Source organism: Chiloscyllium plagiosum, unplaced genomic scaffold (genome assembly GCF_037043375.1).
Source record: "Chiloscyllium plagiosum isolate Xiang-an unplaced genomic scaffold, Cpla_swu_hap1 HiC_scaffold_23, whole genome shotgun sequence".
Taxonomy (NCBI): Eukaryota; Metazoa; Chordata; class Chondrichthyes; order Orectolobiformes; family Hemiscylliidae; genus Chiloscyllium; species Chiloscyllium plagiosum.
Window position 1 is genome coordinate 40,080,228 of NW_028270161.1, and position 21,040 is coordinate 40,101,267.

General features: G+C 38.6%; 1 protein-coding gene across 1 annotated transcript in view; it reads left to right on the forward strand.

Moving 5' to 3' along the window:
- Window positions 1–21,040, forward strand: part of cog5 (component of oligomeric golgi complex 5) — a 131,461-nt gene that overhangs the window by 61,852 nt on the left and 48,569 nt on the right. Inside the window, exons 8-10 of the mRNA XM_043713659.2 lie at window positions 17,117–17,282; window positions 17,488–17,597; window positions 19,807–19,884. Coding sequence (XP_043569594.2) covers window positions 17,117–17,282; window positions 17,488–17,597; window positions 19,807–19,884 — 354 coding nt within the window. The remainder of the gene's footprint in view (window positions 1–17,116; window positions 17,283–17,487; window positions 17,598–19,806; window positions 19,885–21,040) is intronic.

The following is a 21,040-nucleotide window of genomic DNA, read 5'->3' on the forward strand; positions in this document are numbered from 1 at the left end:
AAAAAATTATTGATTAATCACAGTTGACAATCTATTGTTTGCAGCATTTTCTATCATTACCAGTGTCCAAAATTCCAGACCTATTTGGAACCCCTTCTATGATGCAAAGAGAAACGTAGCATGGTGGAAATATTTAACAGTTCAAAACATGTGTGGTGAGAGAATTAGAGTTAGCATTTCAGATCATCGGCTTTCAGTACTGGGAAAAGTGAAAGCTGCTATGTGTTTTCAATTGGGGTGGTGGGACATGGACAAAAGGAAAGGGTAGAAGACAGGAGGAATTGAATGATAGAATGACCCCTAAACTAACTCTATCAGGCTGAAAGAATCTGTTTCGCAAAGTGGTCACCCTTTCTGTGTTCAGTCTCATTATTGAAGAGATTACATTTTGAGCAACAAATTTAGTACATTAAATTGAAAGGAGTGTAATTAACTTGCTGATTCAAACCTTGAATGGTGAGAAGAGGTTAAAGAACAGATGTTACATTTTTAGCACTTGTGAAGAAAGATACTGTGGGAAAGAGATGGGTGTCAGGAGATACCATTTCATTAGAGGCAGTTGAGAGGTTCACTAGGATGATGCCTGGTATGGAGGGATTATTTTATGAACAGAGGCTGAGACTCCACTTACTGAAGTTTAGAAGAATTAGAGGCGATTTCATTGAAACATGTAAGATTTTTGAGGTTTGACAAGGTAAATGCTGAGAGAATGTTTCCCCTCATGGGAGAGTTTAGGACCAAAGAGGGCATAATCTCAGAATAAAAAGGTGCCAATTTAAGACTGAGACGAGGAGGAATTTCCTCTCCCAGAGTGTTGAGAATCTTGGGAACTCCTTGCCATAGAGAGCTGTGGGGGCAGTCCTTATGTACACTTGAGTCTGAGATAGATGGATTCTTGATCAGTTGGGGAATCGAAGATTACAGGAAAGAGCAGGAAAGTGGACATGAGGAATGTTGAATCAGCTGTGATGAAACTAAATGGTGGAGCAGGCTTGGGGGGCCGAGCAGCCTACTCCTGTTCCTATTTCTGATGGTGTCTCCCCCAACCCCATACCATCTGCTTTATCTGCATTACTTTTCACCCACTGTCTCTATCTCTCCCCGCGTTGGTGTGAAATTAGTGATATTCCTAAACTGTTTCCTCAAGCCAAGGTCTGCCAACACCTTCCCACACTCCCTGTGCCACCAGTGTCTCATCCTTTCTACGCATATTTGTGGGATTTATTGCCCATCCTTAGTTGCACTTGAGAAGATGGTAGTGAGCTGTCTTCTTGAGCCACTGTGGTCCATATGTTGTTGCTTGATCGACAGTGCTGTTAGGGAGGGAATTTCAGGAATTTGACCTGACAGTGAAGGAACAGCAATATATTTCCAAATCAGGATCTGAGTGGCTTGGAGGGGAATTTGCAGGTGCCGGTGCTCCCCTGTACCTACTACCCTTATCCTTCTAGATGGAAGTTTTCTTGGATTTGGAAGATGCCGTTTGAGGAGCTTGGGTGAATTTCTACAGTGCATCTTGTAAACATATTGTAGATGGAACACGCTGCTGCTACTGAATGTCGGTGGTCAAGCAAGTGAATGCTTGTGAATGTGGTGCCAATCAAACAGGTTACTTTGTCCTGGATGGTGTCGATCTTCTAGACTGTTGGAGCTGCACCCATCCAGACCTTTGTTGCATTTGTGAATGAAGCTGAACATTGTGCAATTATTAGTGAACATCCCAATTACCAGTGAACATCATCAATTCTGACCCTTTTCTTTGCACAATTGTAGTATTTTTTCTGCAGTTTTAACTGGCCTATAGAAAAATCCCAAGGCTTTTTATACACATGTAAGGAGCAAGAGGGTAGCTAGGGAAAGGGTAAGTCCATTCAAGGACAAAATAATTTCGGCGTGGAACCGGAGGAAGTCCGTGAGCTCCTTAACGAATACCTTGCATCGATATTCACCAAGGAGAAGGGCATGGTGAGTCTTGAGAGTGGTATGTTCATATTGTTGAGTGTGTCGATATTAAGAAAAAAAAGATGTTGTATGTTTTGAAAAGCATTAAGGTAGACATGTCCCCAGGACATAGGATCTATCCCAGAATGTTGAGGGAGGCCAGTGAGGTAATTGTTGCGGCCTTATGTAAAATCTTTGTGTCCTCATAAGTCACAGGACAGGGCCCAGAGGACTGGGGAATAGACAACATTGTTCCTTTGTTTAAGGGATAATTTGGGAAATTAGTGAGACTTGCATCTGTGGTAAGGAAATTATTGGAGAAGGTTCCTTGGGACAGGATTTACTACATTTTGGAAAATATGGACTTATTAGTGATAGGCAGAATGGATTTGTGCAGGGGAGGTCTTGTCTCAATAAACTTAAAAGATTGAGGTTTTTGAGGATGGGCTGAAGGTGGCTGATGGGAGTAGGGCAGCGGATTTTGTCTGTCTGGACTCAGCCAGGCTCTTGACAAGGTCCCTCATGGCAAACTGATACAGAAGGTGAAGTCACGTGGAATCCATTGTGACATGATAAGATGGATACAAAACTGGCTTAGTCATGGGGAGTGTGGTTGAATAAAGAGGGGTTCAGGTACATAGTTCTTGAACGTGGCTTCACAGGTAGACAGGGTGGTAAAGAAGGCATTTGGTACTCTTGCCTTCAGACCATTGAGTATAGGAGGTTGAGAAGTCATGTTGCAGTTGTACAGGACATTGGTGAAGTCACTTTCGGAGGACTGTGTAGAGTTCTAGTTGTCCCGCAGTAGGAAGGATATTATTAAATTGGAGAGGATGCAGAAAAGATTTACAAGGATGTCACGGGACTGGAGGGTTTGAGTTATAAAGAAAGGCTGGATAAGCTGAGACTTTTTTCATTGGAGCATAGGAGGTTGAGGGGTGACCTTATAGAGGTTTATAAAATAATGAGGTGCCAGGATAAGGTAAAGAGCAAAGGGGAAAATAAGATTATGTTTAGTGATAGCACTGTGCTGGAGGTGCCAGAAATGGGAGAATATGATCCATTGGATACAGAGGCTGGTGGGATCGAAGGTGTGAAAAAAGGGGCATCCTGTTGTGGGACAGAGAGGAAGGAGTGAATGCAGAAGCATGGGTAATATGGAAGATGCAGTCAATTACAATGGGGAAATAATTGCTTGAACTAAAAGACACTTTGGAAGCACTGGTAAGGACAGGAACAGAGGAGAATGAAATGCAGTCCTTGTGGAATTTGGGGGTGAGGTGGTGTAGTTGAGGTGGTATTCTTCAATCATGTCAACTTTTAATGATTTTTGTCACCCTAGATTTTGCTGCTATGTGGTGATGTCATTTTAAGAAAAGCAAGTACGCTGCAGGTAGTGGAGCCAAGAATTCAAATTGACTTCAGAGCCATTCATGGAACACTGACTTCATTGCCCCCCTTGCCAGCAACAAGAGGTTCTTCCTTCATCTGCCATTGCTCACCAATGTAACACATATTAATCCTAAAAATATGATTTTAAATTATGGTGTGATGGACAATTATGCTGTCTAAGAAATACTGCCTATAATCAGCCAACATTTATTTTCATGGTCACTGTTCCAACCAGAACCATTTTTCAACCTTTACAATTTTAGATGACCTGACCTTTTTTCCATAGTTAATACTTTGTCACTCAGCAACCAGTTAACTTGTACCCCTTCATATCTATTGTTTACAACTCATAGATTGCTTAGTTTATTGGAGATCACAGACTCTGTAACCTGTGTTCCTGTCTATAGAAGTTAAAAATTCAGTCCCTTCGAGCCTGTCATACCACTTAACAAGATTATGGCTGATCTGACTATGGACTCAACTTCATTTTCCACCAACACTGATATATTATTACTCCCTCATTTGTCAGGAATCTATCTCTGCCTTTAAGAATGTAAAATGACCATGCCTCCCCTGTTTTCTGGGGATGAGAGTTCCAAATGTTGGCAACCCTCTGAGAGAAAACGTTTCTCCTCATCTCTGTCTTAAATGGGTGACTCTTTTTATTTTTAAACTGTGTCCTCTAGTTCTAATCTGTCCCATAAGGAGAAACATCTTTTTGGGATCCGTAGTTTCAACCTTTCTCTCTATTGTTGACTATCGTCTCCCATGTGTGAAAATCAGTGTTTTGGGCCATGTTGCCAATCTTGCCAGCATCTTTCAGTGGAACTAATGTGTGTCTTACTGGTCCTATTGGGCTTCTAGCTCCTGTTACCCCTCTGTACAAATTGGTTGAAGGTCCTTGGAATTGTGTCCATCTTCCATGCTTGGAACATTGCCTCTGCTTGATGAGTGCCAAAGTACTTGTAAGCTTTCTGATTAGGCATGCAGTTTCGGAAACCCACCCAGTACACTTATTAGGACAGCAATGCGAAGGCAGCCAATTACGAGACCTTCTCTGAGAAGCACCACCATGTCAGACTTCAGAAACCCCTTCGGGCCTGAAGTTGACATCTTGCCACCAGCTGGGCGATTCAACTTTAAATCTGAAGAACTCAATGTGTTGGCATTGATGATTTGTTTTTTATATTCTGCACACTGGTACAATATTTTTTCTGCATGTTCTATTTTGCACTGTTTTTGCATTCTCTGGCTTCTAGAAAATGGTTTATGACCTATATAAAACTAAGAAAGAGGAACAGGAGTAGGGCATTCAACCCCTCTAGCCTGCTCCAATAGGATTGTCACTGAATCGACAGTTCTCATTCCTACTTTCCTGCCCTTTGCCCATAATCCTGATTCCCTTACTGGTCAAGTATCTTTCTGTATCAACTTTAAATATACAGAAAGAATCTGTCCCAACAGCTCTCTGTGGCAAGAAGTTACAAATACTCTCAACCTGCTGAGAGAAGAAATTTTTCCTCATCGCAGCCTGAAATTGGCGCCACTTCATTCTGACACTATGCAACCTGGTCCTAGATCTCTCATGAGGGGAAACATCTCCTCAGCATTTACCCTGTTAAGCCCCTTAAAAATCCTGTATGTCTGAATGAGATATCTCCAATGAGTTTAATCTTTGCTCATAAGACAGACCCTCTGTACTAGGATCATCTGAGTGAACCTTTTCTAGGTTAAACAATATATTTTTTTTAAATAAGGAACCAAAATTGCTCACAGTATTTCAGATGTAATCCCACCAGCACCTTGTACATTGCAGTAAGACGTCTCTACTCTTATACTCCAGCCCCCTTGAAATACATGCTGACATTCCATCAGCCTTCCTTGATTACCTGCTGCACCTGCTTTTCGTGCACAATACCCCAAGTCCCTTTTGTGTTGCAGCTTTTTGTAGTTTTTGTCCATTTAAATAACTTTTTTTTAGTTTTCCCTTCCAAAATGAACAACATCACATTTTCCCACATTACACTTTGCCAATGTTTTGTCCACTTACTTAATCTTTCAATATCTTTCTCTAAATGTTTCTATCCCTCACGCAATCTGCTTTTTTCATCTATTTTTGTAACATCTGCAAATTTGACTATGGTATATTCACTTCCTCGAAGCCATAAATATATGTTTTAACCAGTGACTGTCCCAGTACTGACCCCTACGGAGCTCCACTGGTCACAATTTGAGAATCTGAAAAAGAATCTCTTATCTCCACTTGCTGTTTCCTGCCCATTGGCAAATCCTCTATCCATGTCAATATATTCCCTATAACAGCTGTTATCTTATTACTTAACCTTTTTTGTCATTAGATACCGCGACATATGCCTTTACAATTCCAAATACAGCACAACCACTGTTTCCCCTCTGTCCACTCTGGTTGAGACTTCCTCAAAAAATTTCCAACAAATTAATCAGACACTACTTCCCTTTTATGTTTGATTAGGTGATGATTTTCCAAATGTTACGCAATCACTTTTTTATCAATTGATTCTTATACTCTTCCAACAATGGATATTAAGCTAATGGGTCTATAGTTACCTGCTTTTTGCCTCATTCCCTTTTTCAATAGGGAATGTCACAGTGGCAGTTGTCCAATCCTCTGTTACTTCTCCTAAATATATGGATTTTTGGAAATTTACAGCCAATGCATCCACTATCTTTGTAGCTGCATCTTTTGAGATCCTAGGATGCAAACCATCCAGGCTAGGAGACCTATTTGCCTTTAATCCATTAGTTTATCTATGTCTCTAGTGATTGTGATGGTACTTAGTTCCTCCCCGTAAACAGTATTCTGTACATTTTAATCACATTCCCTCTCATCCTCCTAAACGCCATAGAGTACAGACCCAGAATCCTCAACTGCTACGTGTGTGACAAGGTCTTCATTCCTGAGATCATTCTTGAGAACATCCTTTGGACACCTTGCAAGGTCAGCACATCTTTCCTAGGATACAGGGCTCAAAAACTGCTCACAGTATTCCAAAAACAGTCTGCCCAGACCCTTATACGGTCTCAGCATTACATTCTGCTCTTGTATTCCAGCTCTCCTCAAAATGAATGCTAACACATTGCATTTGCCTTCCTAACTTCCAGCAGAACTTGCATGTTAACTTTAAGTGAATCCTGGACTAGGAGTCCTAAGTCCCTTGTGCTTCAGATTTCTGTAGCATTTCTTCATTTAGAAAATAATCTACACTTCTACTCTTCCTACCAAAGTTCATAGCCTCACACTTCCCCACATTGAATTCCATTTACTACTTTTTGCCCACTCTCCTAACCTATCCAAGTCCTTCTACAGCCACCCTGCTGCTTCAACCCAACGTGTCCTTCCATCCATCTTTGTGTAATTTCTTTAGTATAATGAACTTGTTTTATTGTAAAAACCAAATCTGCAGCATTGTGCCTATGTTTCAGTAAAAGCCCACCACATTAAATAAATTAAGACATTTTGATCTATCAAGCCAGATTTAAGCCTGCAATCTGACCTCTCCAGTAGCAACATCAGCTGGGATCATATGTTTGATATACAGGAGACAACAAGAAGTGACAAAAGTAAAACATGTGATTAATATACATTTAAAAGTAAACAATTTGAGTAAAAATTCTAGATGCTTAAAACATGACCAAAGTTGTTTTTTGTGAGTGATTTGATTGCACTCTGATTAACAGAGCAGAGTAAGCATTATAATTATCTAAATATGTTGCTGTAACTCTTTGGCTGTTCTGGAAGATTAAATGTCACTTCATCAGAGGCTTTTAGATTTATTACTTAGCAGTGCAGTGTAGAAATGACCTTTACATCAAAAAGAAAAACCTTGTATTCATCATGAATTTGAACTAAACGTAGCCGCTAATAACTTCTAATTGGTATACAATTAGTTCAGATCTTGATAATGTTCCTTCATCTTGTTCTGTTTCATATGAGAGAGGAAAGATCACACTGAGCAAGTGAATCAGCTGTATAAAAGGATTATGTTTATCCAGACTGTGAGCAAGATTTACTGTAATTGTAAAAGCCTTTTGGAAAACAATGACCATTTCTAATTTAATCAAAATAAAATCTTTTTGAGGACTTTGCAACCTCAGAGAACTGCATATGTACATATAGTTATTTTCACTCTTCAGATCAAAACTCTGTTTATGAGCAGTTGATAGTATGATCTAAAATGCAAGCATCTGAAAGTGTTATTGCATGCTATAAAACATTTTATCAACAAAACTGAAGCTTGTTTCAGGAGAATTCTGGTTACCATTTTGGCCTTCTGGCTTAATAATTGAATGCAATGGAAAGTACTGACAACAAGCACACTTGGTATTTATATGATATTTTTGATGGAAGAAAACATTGCGCAGTGCTTCACTTGAGTCAAAGGAGAAAAGCAAGATTACAAGGGATCGGGAGGGAACTTTGAGCCTAGACAGGTGAAAGCAGGGCCACTAATGATAGTGGTTAAAATTGGGTATACTCAGAAAGACAGAATTAGACTAATGCATATTGTTATGAACTCTATAGACATTTAAAGAGAAATTTCAACATCAAATGATTAAGTGAAAAAACAATGCCACAAGCTTTTATGTTTTTAAGTAAAACAAACTTCACTGTGTGTAAGAAACAACAAGTAATGCAAATGTGAGGACTCAGATTTTCAAACCCAGTTCTATTTTTTAATTCCACCTGAGCTCCCTGATGAGATCTTGAAGGTTAAGTGACTTCTCCCCAGTCCACGTCAAAGTATGCCACAGCTCTCTGGAATAGATTTGATTTCTTCTTGGTATTTCAGATATTTTGAGGTATCATATTTCATGGGCTCCTTCTTCATTTGAACTAAGCAATCCTCCACTTTTTCTTCGAACAGCTCCGCTATGGAATTCTCAGCTTGAGCTTGTGGAGATGGTGAAAAACAGAGCTGGGGGAGTGTAGAAGGGAGACTGAGATAAAGAGGACTTTCTGGGTCCTGAACCCTGCTTATCACTGTCTTTCCCTCCCCACACCACCCCCAAATCCGGCTTCTGGGTTCTCATCCCTTCTCACTCTTGGGATTGCCACCATCTTGGATTCCTTCCTCACTCCTATCTCATGTCCACTATCCCCCAACACTGAACCCCTGTTCAAAATCATGTGCATGTCCTAGCACACGTGCATTTGTTAAAATGTAAAGTCTACGTGTAACAGTGCCCCAATCGGAACCCAATACTCCCACACACATCTTTGAACCTCTCTAATCTTGTATACTTTATGTGAATTTATACATGGATCAGGTAGCAGTTGTGAGATTATTACCTTTGTGCTTCTGCTTTTAGCCCCAAGCTCCTCATAGTCCCTAAACAGAAACCTCTTTCCAGTTCCTACCACATACTTACGGGATCACAACAATTGAATCCTTCCCCTCCCACTCCACGTCCAACCCCAGACCAAAAAGGTTGTCCTGAACTTTGGTATCAGGTGGGCAACACAACTTTCAGGGCATTCTGGCTTTCTGCAGAGAACAATATGTATTCCCTTAACAATGCTGTTCTCTATCACTACTACTCTTCTCCTCTTTTCACCCACTTCTTGAATGGTGCTGTGCACCATGATGCTTTGGTCAGTTTGCTCGTCCTCCCTGCAGTCTGTACCGTTGTCTACTCTAGGAACAAAACCTGGTACTTCATGAACAAAGGTACTGGCTGAGGCTCTTCCAGTGCTAAATTCTTGATTCAAATATCTGGCTCATTTGCAGTCACACCCCCTTGTCCCTGACCACAGACCAAATTTGACGTTAGCAATCTAAGCCATGTGACTGTCTTCTGAAACAGTATCTTATTAACTTTCTTCCTTTATGGTGTCATACTTCGCAGCTCGGGTTCTACTCTGAGCTGAAGTTCCTTGAGCAACCAAAACATGCTCCAGATTTCATCAGCATCCACCTTCTTCCACATACAACAATACATCACCTCTCTAGCCATTTCTATTCTACTTAATTAATTTGGATGTGAAATATTTTAAAAATTAAATTCCTAACTGGACTGTTCAATTGTAATACTGTCTCCAGGATTTATTGCAATGTTTTTAACTCGCTACTCAGGGCAGATCATGTGTCACAGAAGAGCACTTCAAAAGAATATAGGCAAGTACTGAAGATAGGAAATTTTTAATACAAATAAATTGAAGAAAGAGATAGGCAGACTCTATGTTTGAAGTTCTAATTTTTAGTGCTCCAGGATGGAAGAAATCCAGATCAGTTGGATAGCTCTGTGATATTAAAACAAAATTAGGAAGAAATTCTAGAAATTGCAAAGAAACTAAGTTGGAGATGAGGCTCAGAAGAAATAGCTCCATAGAGCTGAGAAATTTAGGGTGGAGGTTTGCTTGCTGAGCTGTAGGTTTGATATCTAGACGTTTCATTACCTGGCTAGGTAACATCATCAGTGGTGACCTCCAAGTGAAGCGAAGCTGTTGTCTCCTGCTTTCTATTTATATCTTTCTCCTGGATGGGGTTCCTGGGGTTTGTGGTGATGTCATTTCCTGTTCGTTTTCTGAGGGGTTGATAGATGGCATCTCGATCTTCACAATTAATTAGAATGGACGGCTTTGAGGTATGTAGGGAAGAGGTATTGGAAATTCTGGAAAGGGTGAAAATAGATAAGTCCCCTGGGCCTGATGGCATTTATCCTAGGATTCTCTGGGAAGCAAGGGAGGAGATTGCAGAGCCTTTGGCCTTGATTTTTATGTCCTCGTTGTCTATAGGAATAGTGCCAGAAGACTGGAGGATAGCAAATGTGGTTCCCTTGTTCAAGAAGGGGAGTAGGGATAACCCTAGTAACTAGTCAAGGGCAGTTTGAACCCAGACAGGAGGGTGATGGACTAGAACAGGAGCAGTCTTTAGAGTCATAGAGATGTACAGCAGGGAAACGGATCCTTCAGTCCAACTCGTCCATGCCAACCAGATATGCTAACCTAATCTAGTCCCATTTGCCAACACTTGGCCCATATTGGTCTAAACCCGTCCTATTCATATGCCCATCCAGATGTCTTTTAAATGCTGTATTTGTACCAGCTTCCAGCACTTTCTCTGGCAGCTCATTCTATGCATGCACCACCCTCTGTGTGTAGAAGTTGGCACTAAGGTCCTTTTTATATCTTTCTCTCTTACCCTGAACCTATACCCTGTAGCTCTGGGCTCCCCACCCACCCCAGAGAAAATACCTTGTCTGTTTTTTCCTATTCATGCCCCTCATGTTTTTATAAATTTATATAAGGTCACCCCTCAGCCTCTGATGCTCCAGGGAAAACAGCCCCAGCTCATTCAACCTCTCCCTATAATTCAAATCCTCCAACCATGGAACATTCTTGTAAATCTTTTCTGAACCCTTTCAAGTTTGACAATGTCCTTCCAATAGGAAGGAGACCAGAATTGCACACAATATTCCAAAAGCGGCCTAACCAATGTCCTGTACAGCTGCAACATGACCTCCCAACTCCTGTACTCAATACTCTGACCAATCGAGGAAAGCATACCAAGTCATTGAGGCTTTTAAAGTTGGAATGACTGTTGAGACGGGTTTCAAGGCCAAATAAACAGAAGTACAGAACATAATTCTTTGAAAAGCTTAATAAAATTTGATGACCCATCATTTCATTAACCTCTAAGGAATCTGCGTGATCTGTCTTGAGTACGTTTGCAGTTTGATATGCAATATAAGATGTTTGATTACAGTGTTTGTCACATGTTAATTCTGAGTGTTTAAGTACGTTTTATGTATACTGTAGAATCTAAACTTGTAGAGTATTGTTTGCTCAAATTTGTGGAGGGTTGTGGCTTTATTCTCTTTGTAACTCTTCTAAATTCCTCCTTTTGTCTGCTTTAAAAATAAAGATTACTGGTCCCTTACCAAATTATAATATAATTTGGCGATCTTCCCCAGGATTGTAGCATAACTTTGACAGCCTGGTCTAGTATCATAACACAATTTCACTCTTGGACAAACCCCCAGAAGTTAGTAACATAAAGGATCATCAAAAATTATTAATCTTCAGAAGGGATTGCGATTCTTCACTTTTTTTGGATGACCTTAATTACTGTTCCTGTTTTTGATTTGGTATCGTCCAATCTTGGGTTCCTCTTGACTCAGATAACTACACACCATTAATTATTGCCAGCATCCTCCAGTTTTTACCAAGAGTTTGCTTCACTGTCAATCTTTCTCTGCTTTCCTTGAGCTTCAATCTTGTTCAGTTGTATGAAGTAAATGCTGTTTGTAGCTTGTTATTCCCCATTCTCTAGGCTGCCTACACGATTCTTCTAATTAGTTTGTGACCTCCCCAAATCAAGTGTACATTTGCACACTTTTTCAACTCCATAGTTCTACTACTTCTGAATCCTGACTTTTAACGATGAGCTACTTACTGATTTCTAAACTTTTTCCTGAGTTGTTCTAGCAGCACAGTGCCATGCATCTGCTGTTGACTCCATCCCTGTAGGAAACTAAAAATTGTCACTCCTAGCACGAAGTCTACTCAGCCTCTTTCTTCAAGTATTCATCTGACAATTCTCTGCTCGTATCTATATTCTTTTGACTTGTTCTTCTATCACCCCTAAGCTGTTCTGCAGAAGTTGGCAGTGACGTAGTGGTAAATGTCACTGAACTAGCAATCCAAGACATCAAGCTAATGCTTTGGAGACGTATTTTTGAATCCAGAAATGAAAAATTGAGAAATCTGGCTTAGAGCAATTATGGAACTCCTAAAAATATGACTAAAACATCAATGGTTTAATTTGTCAAAAATCAGCTAAGTGTCAACTTTGGTAAGTTTCATTATCTTCCCAAAGTCACCTCATTACCTATACACCAAGCTCCAATGGTACCACATTCATCATATCCTCCTACTTGCTACAGGTAGAATTAAAAGCTATGGGAACCTGGAAGGTGCTTGCTACTTTTGTCAACTATGGTGAATCTTTCCATGGTGCAATGCACTGCTTGAATATCACAGTCATTAGTGATATTTATTCCTGATATTGCTTCAGGTGGGTAAGAGTACTTGGGGACAGGATTTGGATTCCAAATGTTTGGTTAATGACTAGGATTCAAATACAGGATTTAATGCAAATGATTGTTATTAAAAAAACATCTGGTTCACTGATGTCCTTTAGGAAAGATCTGTCAATGTTACCTGGTCTGGCCTAGATGTGACCCAAAATTTTGGAAATGCAACTGATTCTTAGCCACTCCCTGGCGAATTTAGAATGGGCCAGAAATGTGTTGCCAGCAACATCCACCCCATGAATGAATTTAAAAAAACCCTCACCTCTATCACAAGTCAGAATGTTACAATCTAATTACTCAGAGCACTCTTTGTTAAATGTTTAGAGTGTTAAATTTTACAGAGATGACTGTCTTCCCTGAAATAATTGGCCACAATAGGGAAATGAATTTAATAATGAGGTAGACCTGGGATGTCAGCTTATATGTGAAAACTAAGTCTGCATTTCACATGATATCACTGAGGAACAACATGTAGATAAGAAATGACAGGACCAAATGTAGACCCTTGGGATATACCAGAGTTAATAGTGTAGGAGGGAAAGAGGAACCATTGCAAGTAATATTCAGGCTATGATGTAATAGATGAAAATGGAACCAGGCCTTTGGTGAAGGATGGTGTCATCTAAGGAAAGCAAGTTGAGAAGTATAAGGAAGGATAATTTACCTTTAGCTTGTTCCAAAGCAATAGAATTGCAAGTTTGTCTGTTCTTATGCTTTATTAATTTCCTTTAAACCAAGATAGATGATTAGGTTTCAGTTCAGAAGAAGTGTCATGTTGGACTCAAAACATTAATTCTCTTTCTCTTGTACTGCCACAGTACTTGTAGTTAGATTAATAGTCTTCCTGACTCTTAGTAGCTAGGTTCACATATAATCACATGCAGTTTGGATATGATAGTAAAGAATAAAATGATATTAACAGTGACATTGCACCCCACTGCTTTTAGGGGAAAAGAAAGCAAATTTGGCAAAGAAACAAACATACAAAATAATACTATTGGTGAATAGAAACCACACTGTTACGAACTTGCAAGTTGCTAATAAACGCATCTTAAGACTGGTGAGTCTTTCTAGCTCGGTCTTTGTTTGTAGCAGCAGTAGTTGATTAATATCATATCTATGTGATGTATAATTTAACTTAATTTAACTGCCAAGACCATGTTGATCCTCAGACAATCACAATACATGTTCCTGTAGTGTACAGACAACAGATGTTGAGTAATTCCAGTGATCAACATGTCTCCATCTCCTGCCATATCTCATTTGTCTTCAGTGCCAGATGCAGCATGTCTTTAATTGATAACATGGTTGAGAACTCTGTCACTGTTTACTTAAATGTTATATTCGGATCTTTTGATGCTCAGTATTATTACTTAGAGTAGCAATTAACAAATTTGGTCACTTAGTACTTGTGAGATGTGAGTGTCAGAAACTTGTTTATGTAAGGCAATGAACATGTTATAACAATCATTTTGAATTATTTGGAACAATCCCATTTTTAACAGTTTGAATTTTCATTATAACTTGTTAAAGTGAATGGATTGAAAAATTTGAATATTTACAGACCAGTATTGCTACTGGTTGCAGGATGAATAATATGAGTAAAAGACCAAGGGCTTAATTTTATCAGAAATCAGCTGAGTGTCAACTTTGGTGAGTTTCATTATCTTCCCAAAGTCACCTCATTACCTTTACATCAAGTTCCTATGGTACCACGCTCATCATATCCTCCTACTTACTACAGGTAGAATTAAAAGCTATGGGAACCTGGAAGGTGCTTGCTACTCTTGTCAATTACGGTGAATATTTTCATGCTGCAATACACTGCTTGTATATCATAGCCATTAATGATTTTATTCCTGATGCTGTATGACATGGGTAAGAGTATTTTGGGGCAAGATTTGGATTCATATACTTGGTTAATACTTAAGATTCAAATACAGGATTTAATGCTCATTAGGCACCTTTAGCCCAAGCTGTAGTGAGCTCCCTCCCTCACAGAAGTAAACACTCCGTCTTGCTCCAATCTCCCCAGCTTTCCTCCCACAGCACTCATTTCTAATATGATAACTCCCCTTTGTCTTTTAGTGGACAGACCCCCAATGACAGACCAGACCCCTGACTGATCTCTGTGCATCACCTTGACTGACTTCCCAGACTGGTTGTTCGGGAACCATTGGACTGACACTGACCCAAAACCTGGACTGCAGATTATTGACCACCTGCATGAAGTGACTGACTGACTGACTGTGTTCAAACCCCTGGATTTCTAATATACGCTATGTGACTTATTGTGCAATTACCTCAACTGAAGGGTATCTCTTTTGATGGAAGAGTTTGAGACATAGCTATTCAGTTGATGCACATACATTGTGTTTGCAGCATACACTGCAAACTGGTCCAGTTGAGATTGAGTTCATACGTGTCCATCCCCTTGACTGATCATTGCTGACAAATATGACAAGCTTCCTGTCTTTGTGTCTGTGCTAAATGACAAGGCAAGATAAAAGTACTGTGAGCCTGTAAACCTTTGCAAAAAGACAAGGCAGGGATGCTGCAAGGATCTAAGCAGGTGCCAAGAGAGCTAACAAGGATTCCTGAAATGTGGCTTGGTTCAGTCCATGAGATAAGAGTCTTTCCCTGTGTACAAAGTGTTGCAGAGGCATTGCAATAGAAGGCGCCAGTATGGGTCCAAAGTGCAGCATTAAAGCAAGCCACCAACTTGCAAATGGAGTTGAAAATATACCATGAGGATGTGATGACAACTTCTATAGATAGGGGTGTGCCTTGAGAGGTTGATGACTGGTGTCCATGATAAGAGTGCTGGAGAAGCAAGCAGTGAGCTGGACTTGCCAGGTAACTGCTCTGATTGATGGCAGGAATTGTTGCCTTCTAGTTTCTATCTAGTGAATGGGGAATATGAAATTGCAAGGAGACAACGTGATCTAATAATAATGTATTATTGCAAGTTAATATATGTAAATTGGTGGCTGGCTGTTTATTAATGAGCGTATCATCTCAATGTTTAAAACTTGTTTGGAAAATGGTACATTTTGCTGTGGCATCAAGAATCTTCTCAATGCTGGTTTCATGCAATTCTTCTCAACTTTCTCACCAATGCCCACCTCATTTATTGTCTAGGAAAATTCTAACCCATGATTCAGAAAACCAAACTGTGTATGTTAAACACTTAAAAACTCACATGGTGAGATCCAGGAAATAGTTTGAACGGACCTTTTCACTTTTTTGGAAGATTAATAAAGTTTTCTGTGATAGCTTAGGTTAATGGTTAATTGATTCTAATTACCTGTGTATTATTGCAAGAATGATGCCTTGTTGGGATTGCCATTTCTAAGATGTAAAACCAGGGCATATTATGTCTGTTGAAGTCAATATCAGTGATTGTATAGCACTACTCACAAATGCATATGTTTTAGACACTAAAACTTTTAAACTTTTTTCATAAGTTAATTTTTAATAATTGCATCTTTACATTTTTTCTACTCCTTTTAAAGCTAAGTGTGAGATACTGCCTCTGTTTCTGCATCATTGTATAATCTAACTCCATATCTAATTTAAGATTTACAGTATAATGATCATTTATTCCCAAGATGCTTCTCAACTGTGATATTCTCCATCTGACCCATTTCATTACCTTGGACAATGAATCCTCCTTGGGAAAGAAAGAACTGACCAAGAAAATTTTCTTAAATATTCTTTAAGAAATCCTCATCACCTCTGCCCTTAACACAATCATTTCCTACTCTGTTTTGAGGCAGTTGAAGTTGCTCATTGATTAATTAAAATATAAATTACGTAGATTTATTTCTGAATGTAGTATATTGATTAATTTGAGACATCGTGACAAGTGGTAGGTTTGGCTTGTTGGAAGGAAATCATGATTTTGAAGTAATGGTCCCAAAGTTTTCCGTCACCTAATGTTTTTCTTTGCCTTATGTCTGGTTCTGTTGTAAAGAAATTGGTATAGATTAATAAGTCAACAAGTGTAGTACTTTATTATGTGACTATCAAGTTAGTAGATAGTAAACTGGATCAATCTTAATTTCGTTTAATCTTGCAAATGCTATTTCAAATGAATTATTCTTGCCTTGAGTTCTTTAAACTTTGAAATTTGCATGATTTTACATTACATGTGTCATGGAAACAGGATAAATAGGAGCAGGAAAAGACCTTAAACCCTTTGATCCTGCTTCTCCATTCAGTGTGATCATTGTCGATCTTCGGCCTCAACAATATCAATATCTGAGCTTGCCTGAAATGTAAGGCCTGAGAAAGTTCCTTGGAGTATTGTGATTATGTTCATATTTTGGTTGATGGTTGAATAGGAAAGTTACTGGATTACCGACAGATGTTTGAGTGCTCCTTACTCTGATTGAATTTTCAGAATGTAACCCAGCTTTTCGAAGACATTAATCATAATCAGATAAACAAGAGGGGAGAAGTAGAGATGGGATATGATCAGAATGGAATTGACTGATTTGGTAGAAAGATTGCTATGGAGAGTGAAGGAAATATGTATACATCATGATCAGTCTTTAAATCAATGGGGCTGGAATAGTTTGGGACTCATCTTTTTGTCAGAAATACTAATGTAACTTGTGTATTTTGTTTCATACAGTTAAGTAGGAATAGATCTAGCAGCTTAATCTTAAGTGTTGTTAACAACATGTTATTTTATTTTTATAAGAATCCTACACAGGTAGGAACAGCACTTCAAGTTTTCTACAATCTTGGAACCTTAAAGGAAACAATCACCAGTGTAGTCGATGGGTATCGGGTATCTCTGGAAGATAATGTCAGTAATGCTTTGGATATAAAAATGTTAACTCAACCTATTCAAGCCACCTCAAGAGGCAAGTCTCAGTCTTGTACAAAAATTATATTACAGTAATAGAAATACAGTTTTCAAGATTATAAAATTTTGAAAACACAAATACACTGTTTATATACTGCCGTAAATGAGAAGCAGTGTTTTTAATGCATCCAAAATTCTAATCATTGTTACCTTCTCATTCCTTGTAATTTTGCATCAATTTACTTTGTTTTCAAAATTTACAGGACCAGGAAGAGCCACAATGCCGACTCCAGGCAACACGCCAGCATTCCGTGCTGCTCTTTGGACGAATATGGAGAAACTAATGGATCAAATTTGTGCTGCATGTGGGCAAGTAAGGTTCTGATGGGGGTTTTTTGTTGATGTAACTGGAAATTATGTAGTTTCAGTTAACAATGAATTCCTCCGCTGTTGAATTTCCACATTGGTAGGGATTAGTAAGTCCTTTGCTAAAATCATATGAGGTGCTTTATCTTTAAGAAATTAGCACCAGGTAGGTCATATAATATTTTTGTATAAATATGACCTTGACCTGGGGTGTGCCTGCACTGTTTTCTCTTGGAATTGGCAGAAATTATCTGATTACCAGAAAAGGCTAGATGTTGTGTAGCAGCTTTATACCTACTACCAAAGAGTTAACATTCTATTTTGTGATCTTCAGGTTTGCAGGAAATAATTTGCTTCAGAGTTTCCTGATTTCTTGAAATTTGTATTTGTGGCTGCAGTCTGCAAAGTTATTCATTTCTTTAGTTCCTTTGAAATTTTGAGCATTGCTATGTTTTGAATGGTTCAGTATTCTGTACCCTCATTTCAGAATCTAATGTCATAGGTTAGAACTTAAACAACTAAGCTCAACTTATGTTTCAGTGTTAGCTGTGGTTCAATCAGAAGATTATGGTTTCGAGTTCCACTTCAGAGGTGCCATCTTTTGACAAATACTTGCATTGAAGTCTTGTGCACTCTGGTGAATATATTCCCAAATATAGCAGAACTGAACTTGATATTATTTAGTGAACATTTTTCTTCTTGTTGTTTATGGAGCTCTGATTGAGATTATGGAGCAAATTGACTGCAGTTGCTCAAAAGCAATTTTCTGTAATGTGATTTGTGATACTGTAAGATACACTTGTACAATTATTTTTCTTTTAAGATCTTTGTCTTCAACTTTGCACTGTGATCACTTCAGTGCACTGCATTTTAACATTGAAATTCACATTGAATACAAAAAACGTTTTCACACAATTGACAGCAAAATCAAGATGCAGAGAAGACAATTGTTATTGATAATTTTTAAGTCACATCTACTCGATACTGGCTTGAAGTATTCATGCAAACAGTTTTTTTCCAGTAAGTAATATTAAGCTGAAACAATTTTAGACTTAGAATATTGATACTCAGTTTCCTTCTATGTAGAAAGTTTTGGGGAATTTTGGCACTCGCCTCCTTTTCGGGACACAAAAGGGAATTGAACATGGACAGGCAATGTTTGCAGCCCTGCTTCCTTAAAGTGACATTGACCAAATTTGTTTTCCTTGAAAGGTGGCATAGTTTGAGACATCTTGCATGTTTTCCATATGCTAACCATCTTAGAGTCATCGAGATGTACAGCACAGAAACAGACCTTTCGGTCCAACTCGTCCATGCCGACCTGATGTCCTAGATATATCTAGTCCCATTTGCCAACCTTTTGCCCCATCCCTATAAACCCTTCCTATTCATATACCCATCCAGATGCCTTTTAAATGTTGTATTTGTACTAGCCTCCATCACTTCCTCTGGCAGCTCACATGCTAACCTTGTCCTCGCAATTTTTGGTTAAACTTTGAACATTTCCTGAAATCAAGCATCAGTCTGCAATATGCTTATCCTCATTCAGCATCAAATACACAGACAGTTTTTACTTTTCCAGTTTAACAGCTGACAGTGTTCAAATCAGTTGTCTGTGCTTGGCAACAGATTTTGGTTTAAGTTTCTTTCACTACAAATGATCTAACCAGATGGCTAAGTGAGTCTATGAATAGTGGTAGACCGATTGTTGTATGTTAAGCAAGTTGTGGGTTCTTATGTTCCATTTGTTTTTGACTAAGATTGTTGCCTTATTTGTTTCAAGAAGTTCTCATGTCTGTTCGCACCTTAATAGGCAATATAATTTATTCAAAATACACAGGGCACAGTATTTACTTTGAAATAAAATACAGTAAATATAGTATTAAATATATTATTCGTTTCTTTTTGTGAACTGGTGTGGATTGCAGGTGCTTTTTGTTTCCTGTTTTAGGTCCTGTTGATGTTACTCATAATTTCACTGCTGCTTCATTCAGGAAACTAATTATGGAATCTTCCAGAAAATACTATGTAGTAGAAGAAAATACCTGACAAATTGTATCACAGGGTTTTCCAAGAAACAATGGTTTATTCTTTGTAGGGTAACAGCAGATTACTTTCAGTGTTATTTAAGCTATTTTAAGGACAAAATATATGTAGTCTGATATTTATCCAATATCTGTATTTTCAGTCTTAAATTGATGATTCCTTTATTTTAGGTGCAGCATTTGCAGAAAGTTTTAACAAAGAAAAGAGACCCAGTGACACACATCTGCTTTATTGATGAAATAACTAAGGTAACACAATGAGTTTCTAAGTGTTGGTATTGAGGATATTTAAAGGGAGGGTGTACATAGATGATTTTATAAAGATATACTTTCAGCTCAGACACAAGACTTCACAAACTACCAAACTACATGTTCACAAAATATTATAGATTTTTTGAGTTTATTTTCTTGCACCATTAGTTTTTCAGTAATATTAGACACTTTCCATCTATCAGACAACCACCTGATGAAGGAGCAGCGCTCTGAAAGCGAGTGCTTCCAAATAAACCTGTTGGACTATAACCTGGTGTTGTGTGATTTTTAAGTTTGTACACCCCAGTACAACACCGGCATGTCCAAATCATGTCCATCAGTTCTGACCCACCTCTGGAGCAGGTTGGACTTCAACCCAGGTCTTATGGCCTAGAAGTTGGAATATGACTGCTGTTCCATGACAACCTTATTAATATTGTAAACCTTGATTATATTATAATCATAGAAGCAAAGACAAAGATTATTCTGTATGATTATCTTCATACTTTCAACCGAGAAATGCTGAAAGACAAATTAGCTGAGCAGATTAGTATCTGGTTTTTGATGCTGTTGCCACATAGTTGTCTAAGAGTCCCGTCTCATTCCACAAAAAAGGTCAACTTAATCAAATATCATATATTGCTTTTTAAGAGAATGAAACCATTATAACAGGCAACACATGTAATAGTCCAGAAGACTGAAAATATCACAGAATAATAAGACTGAATAATGATTTTATGTATTTATTAAATTGGTCTTAAAATAGCATATACTCTGAAGAGATCAAAGAGATCTGGGTGTTCTTGTACACCAGTCAATGAAGGCAAGCATGCAGGTACAGCAGGTAGTGAAGAAAGCTAATAGCATGCTGGCCTTCATAACAAGAGGGATTGAGTATAGAAGCAAAGAGGTTCTTCTGCAGCTGTACAGGGCCCTGGTGAGACCGCACCTGGAATATTGTGTGCAGTTCTGGTCTCCAAATTTGAGGAAAGACATTCTGGCTATTGAGGGAGTGCAGCGTAAGTTCACGAGGTCAATTCCTGGAATGGCGGGACTATCTTATGTTAAAAGATTGGAGCGACTGGGCTTGTAAACCCTTGAGTTTAGAAGACTGAGAGGGGATCTGATTGAAACGTATAAAATTATTAAAGGA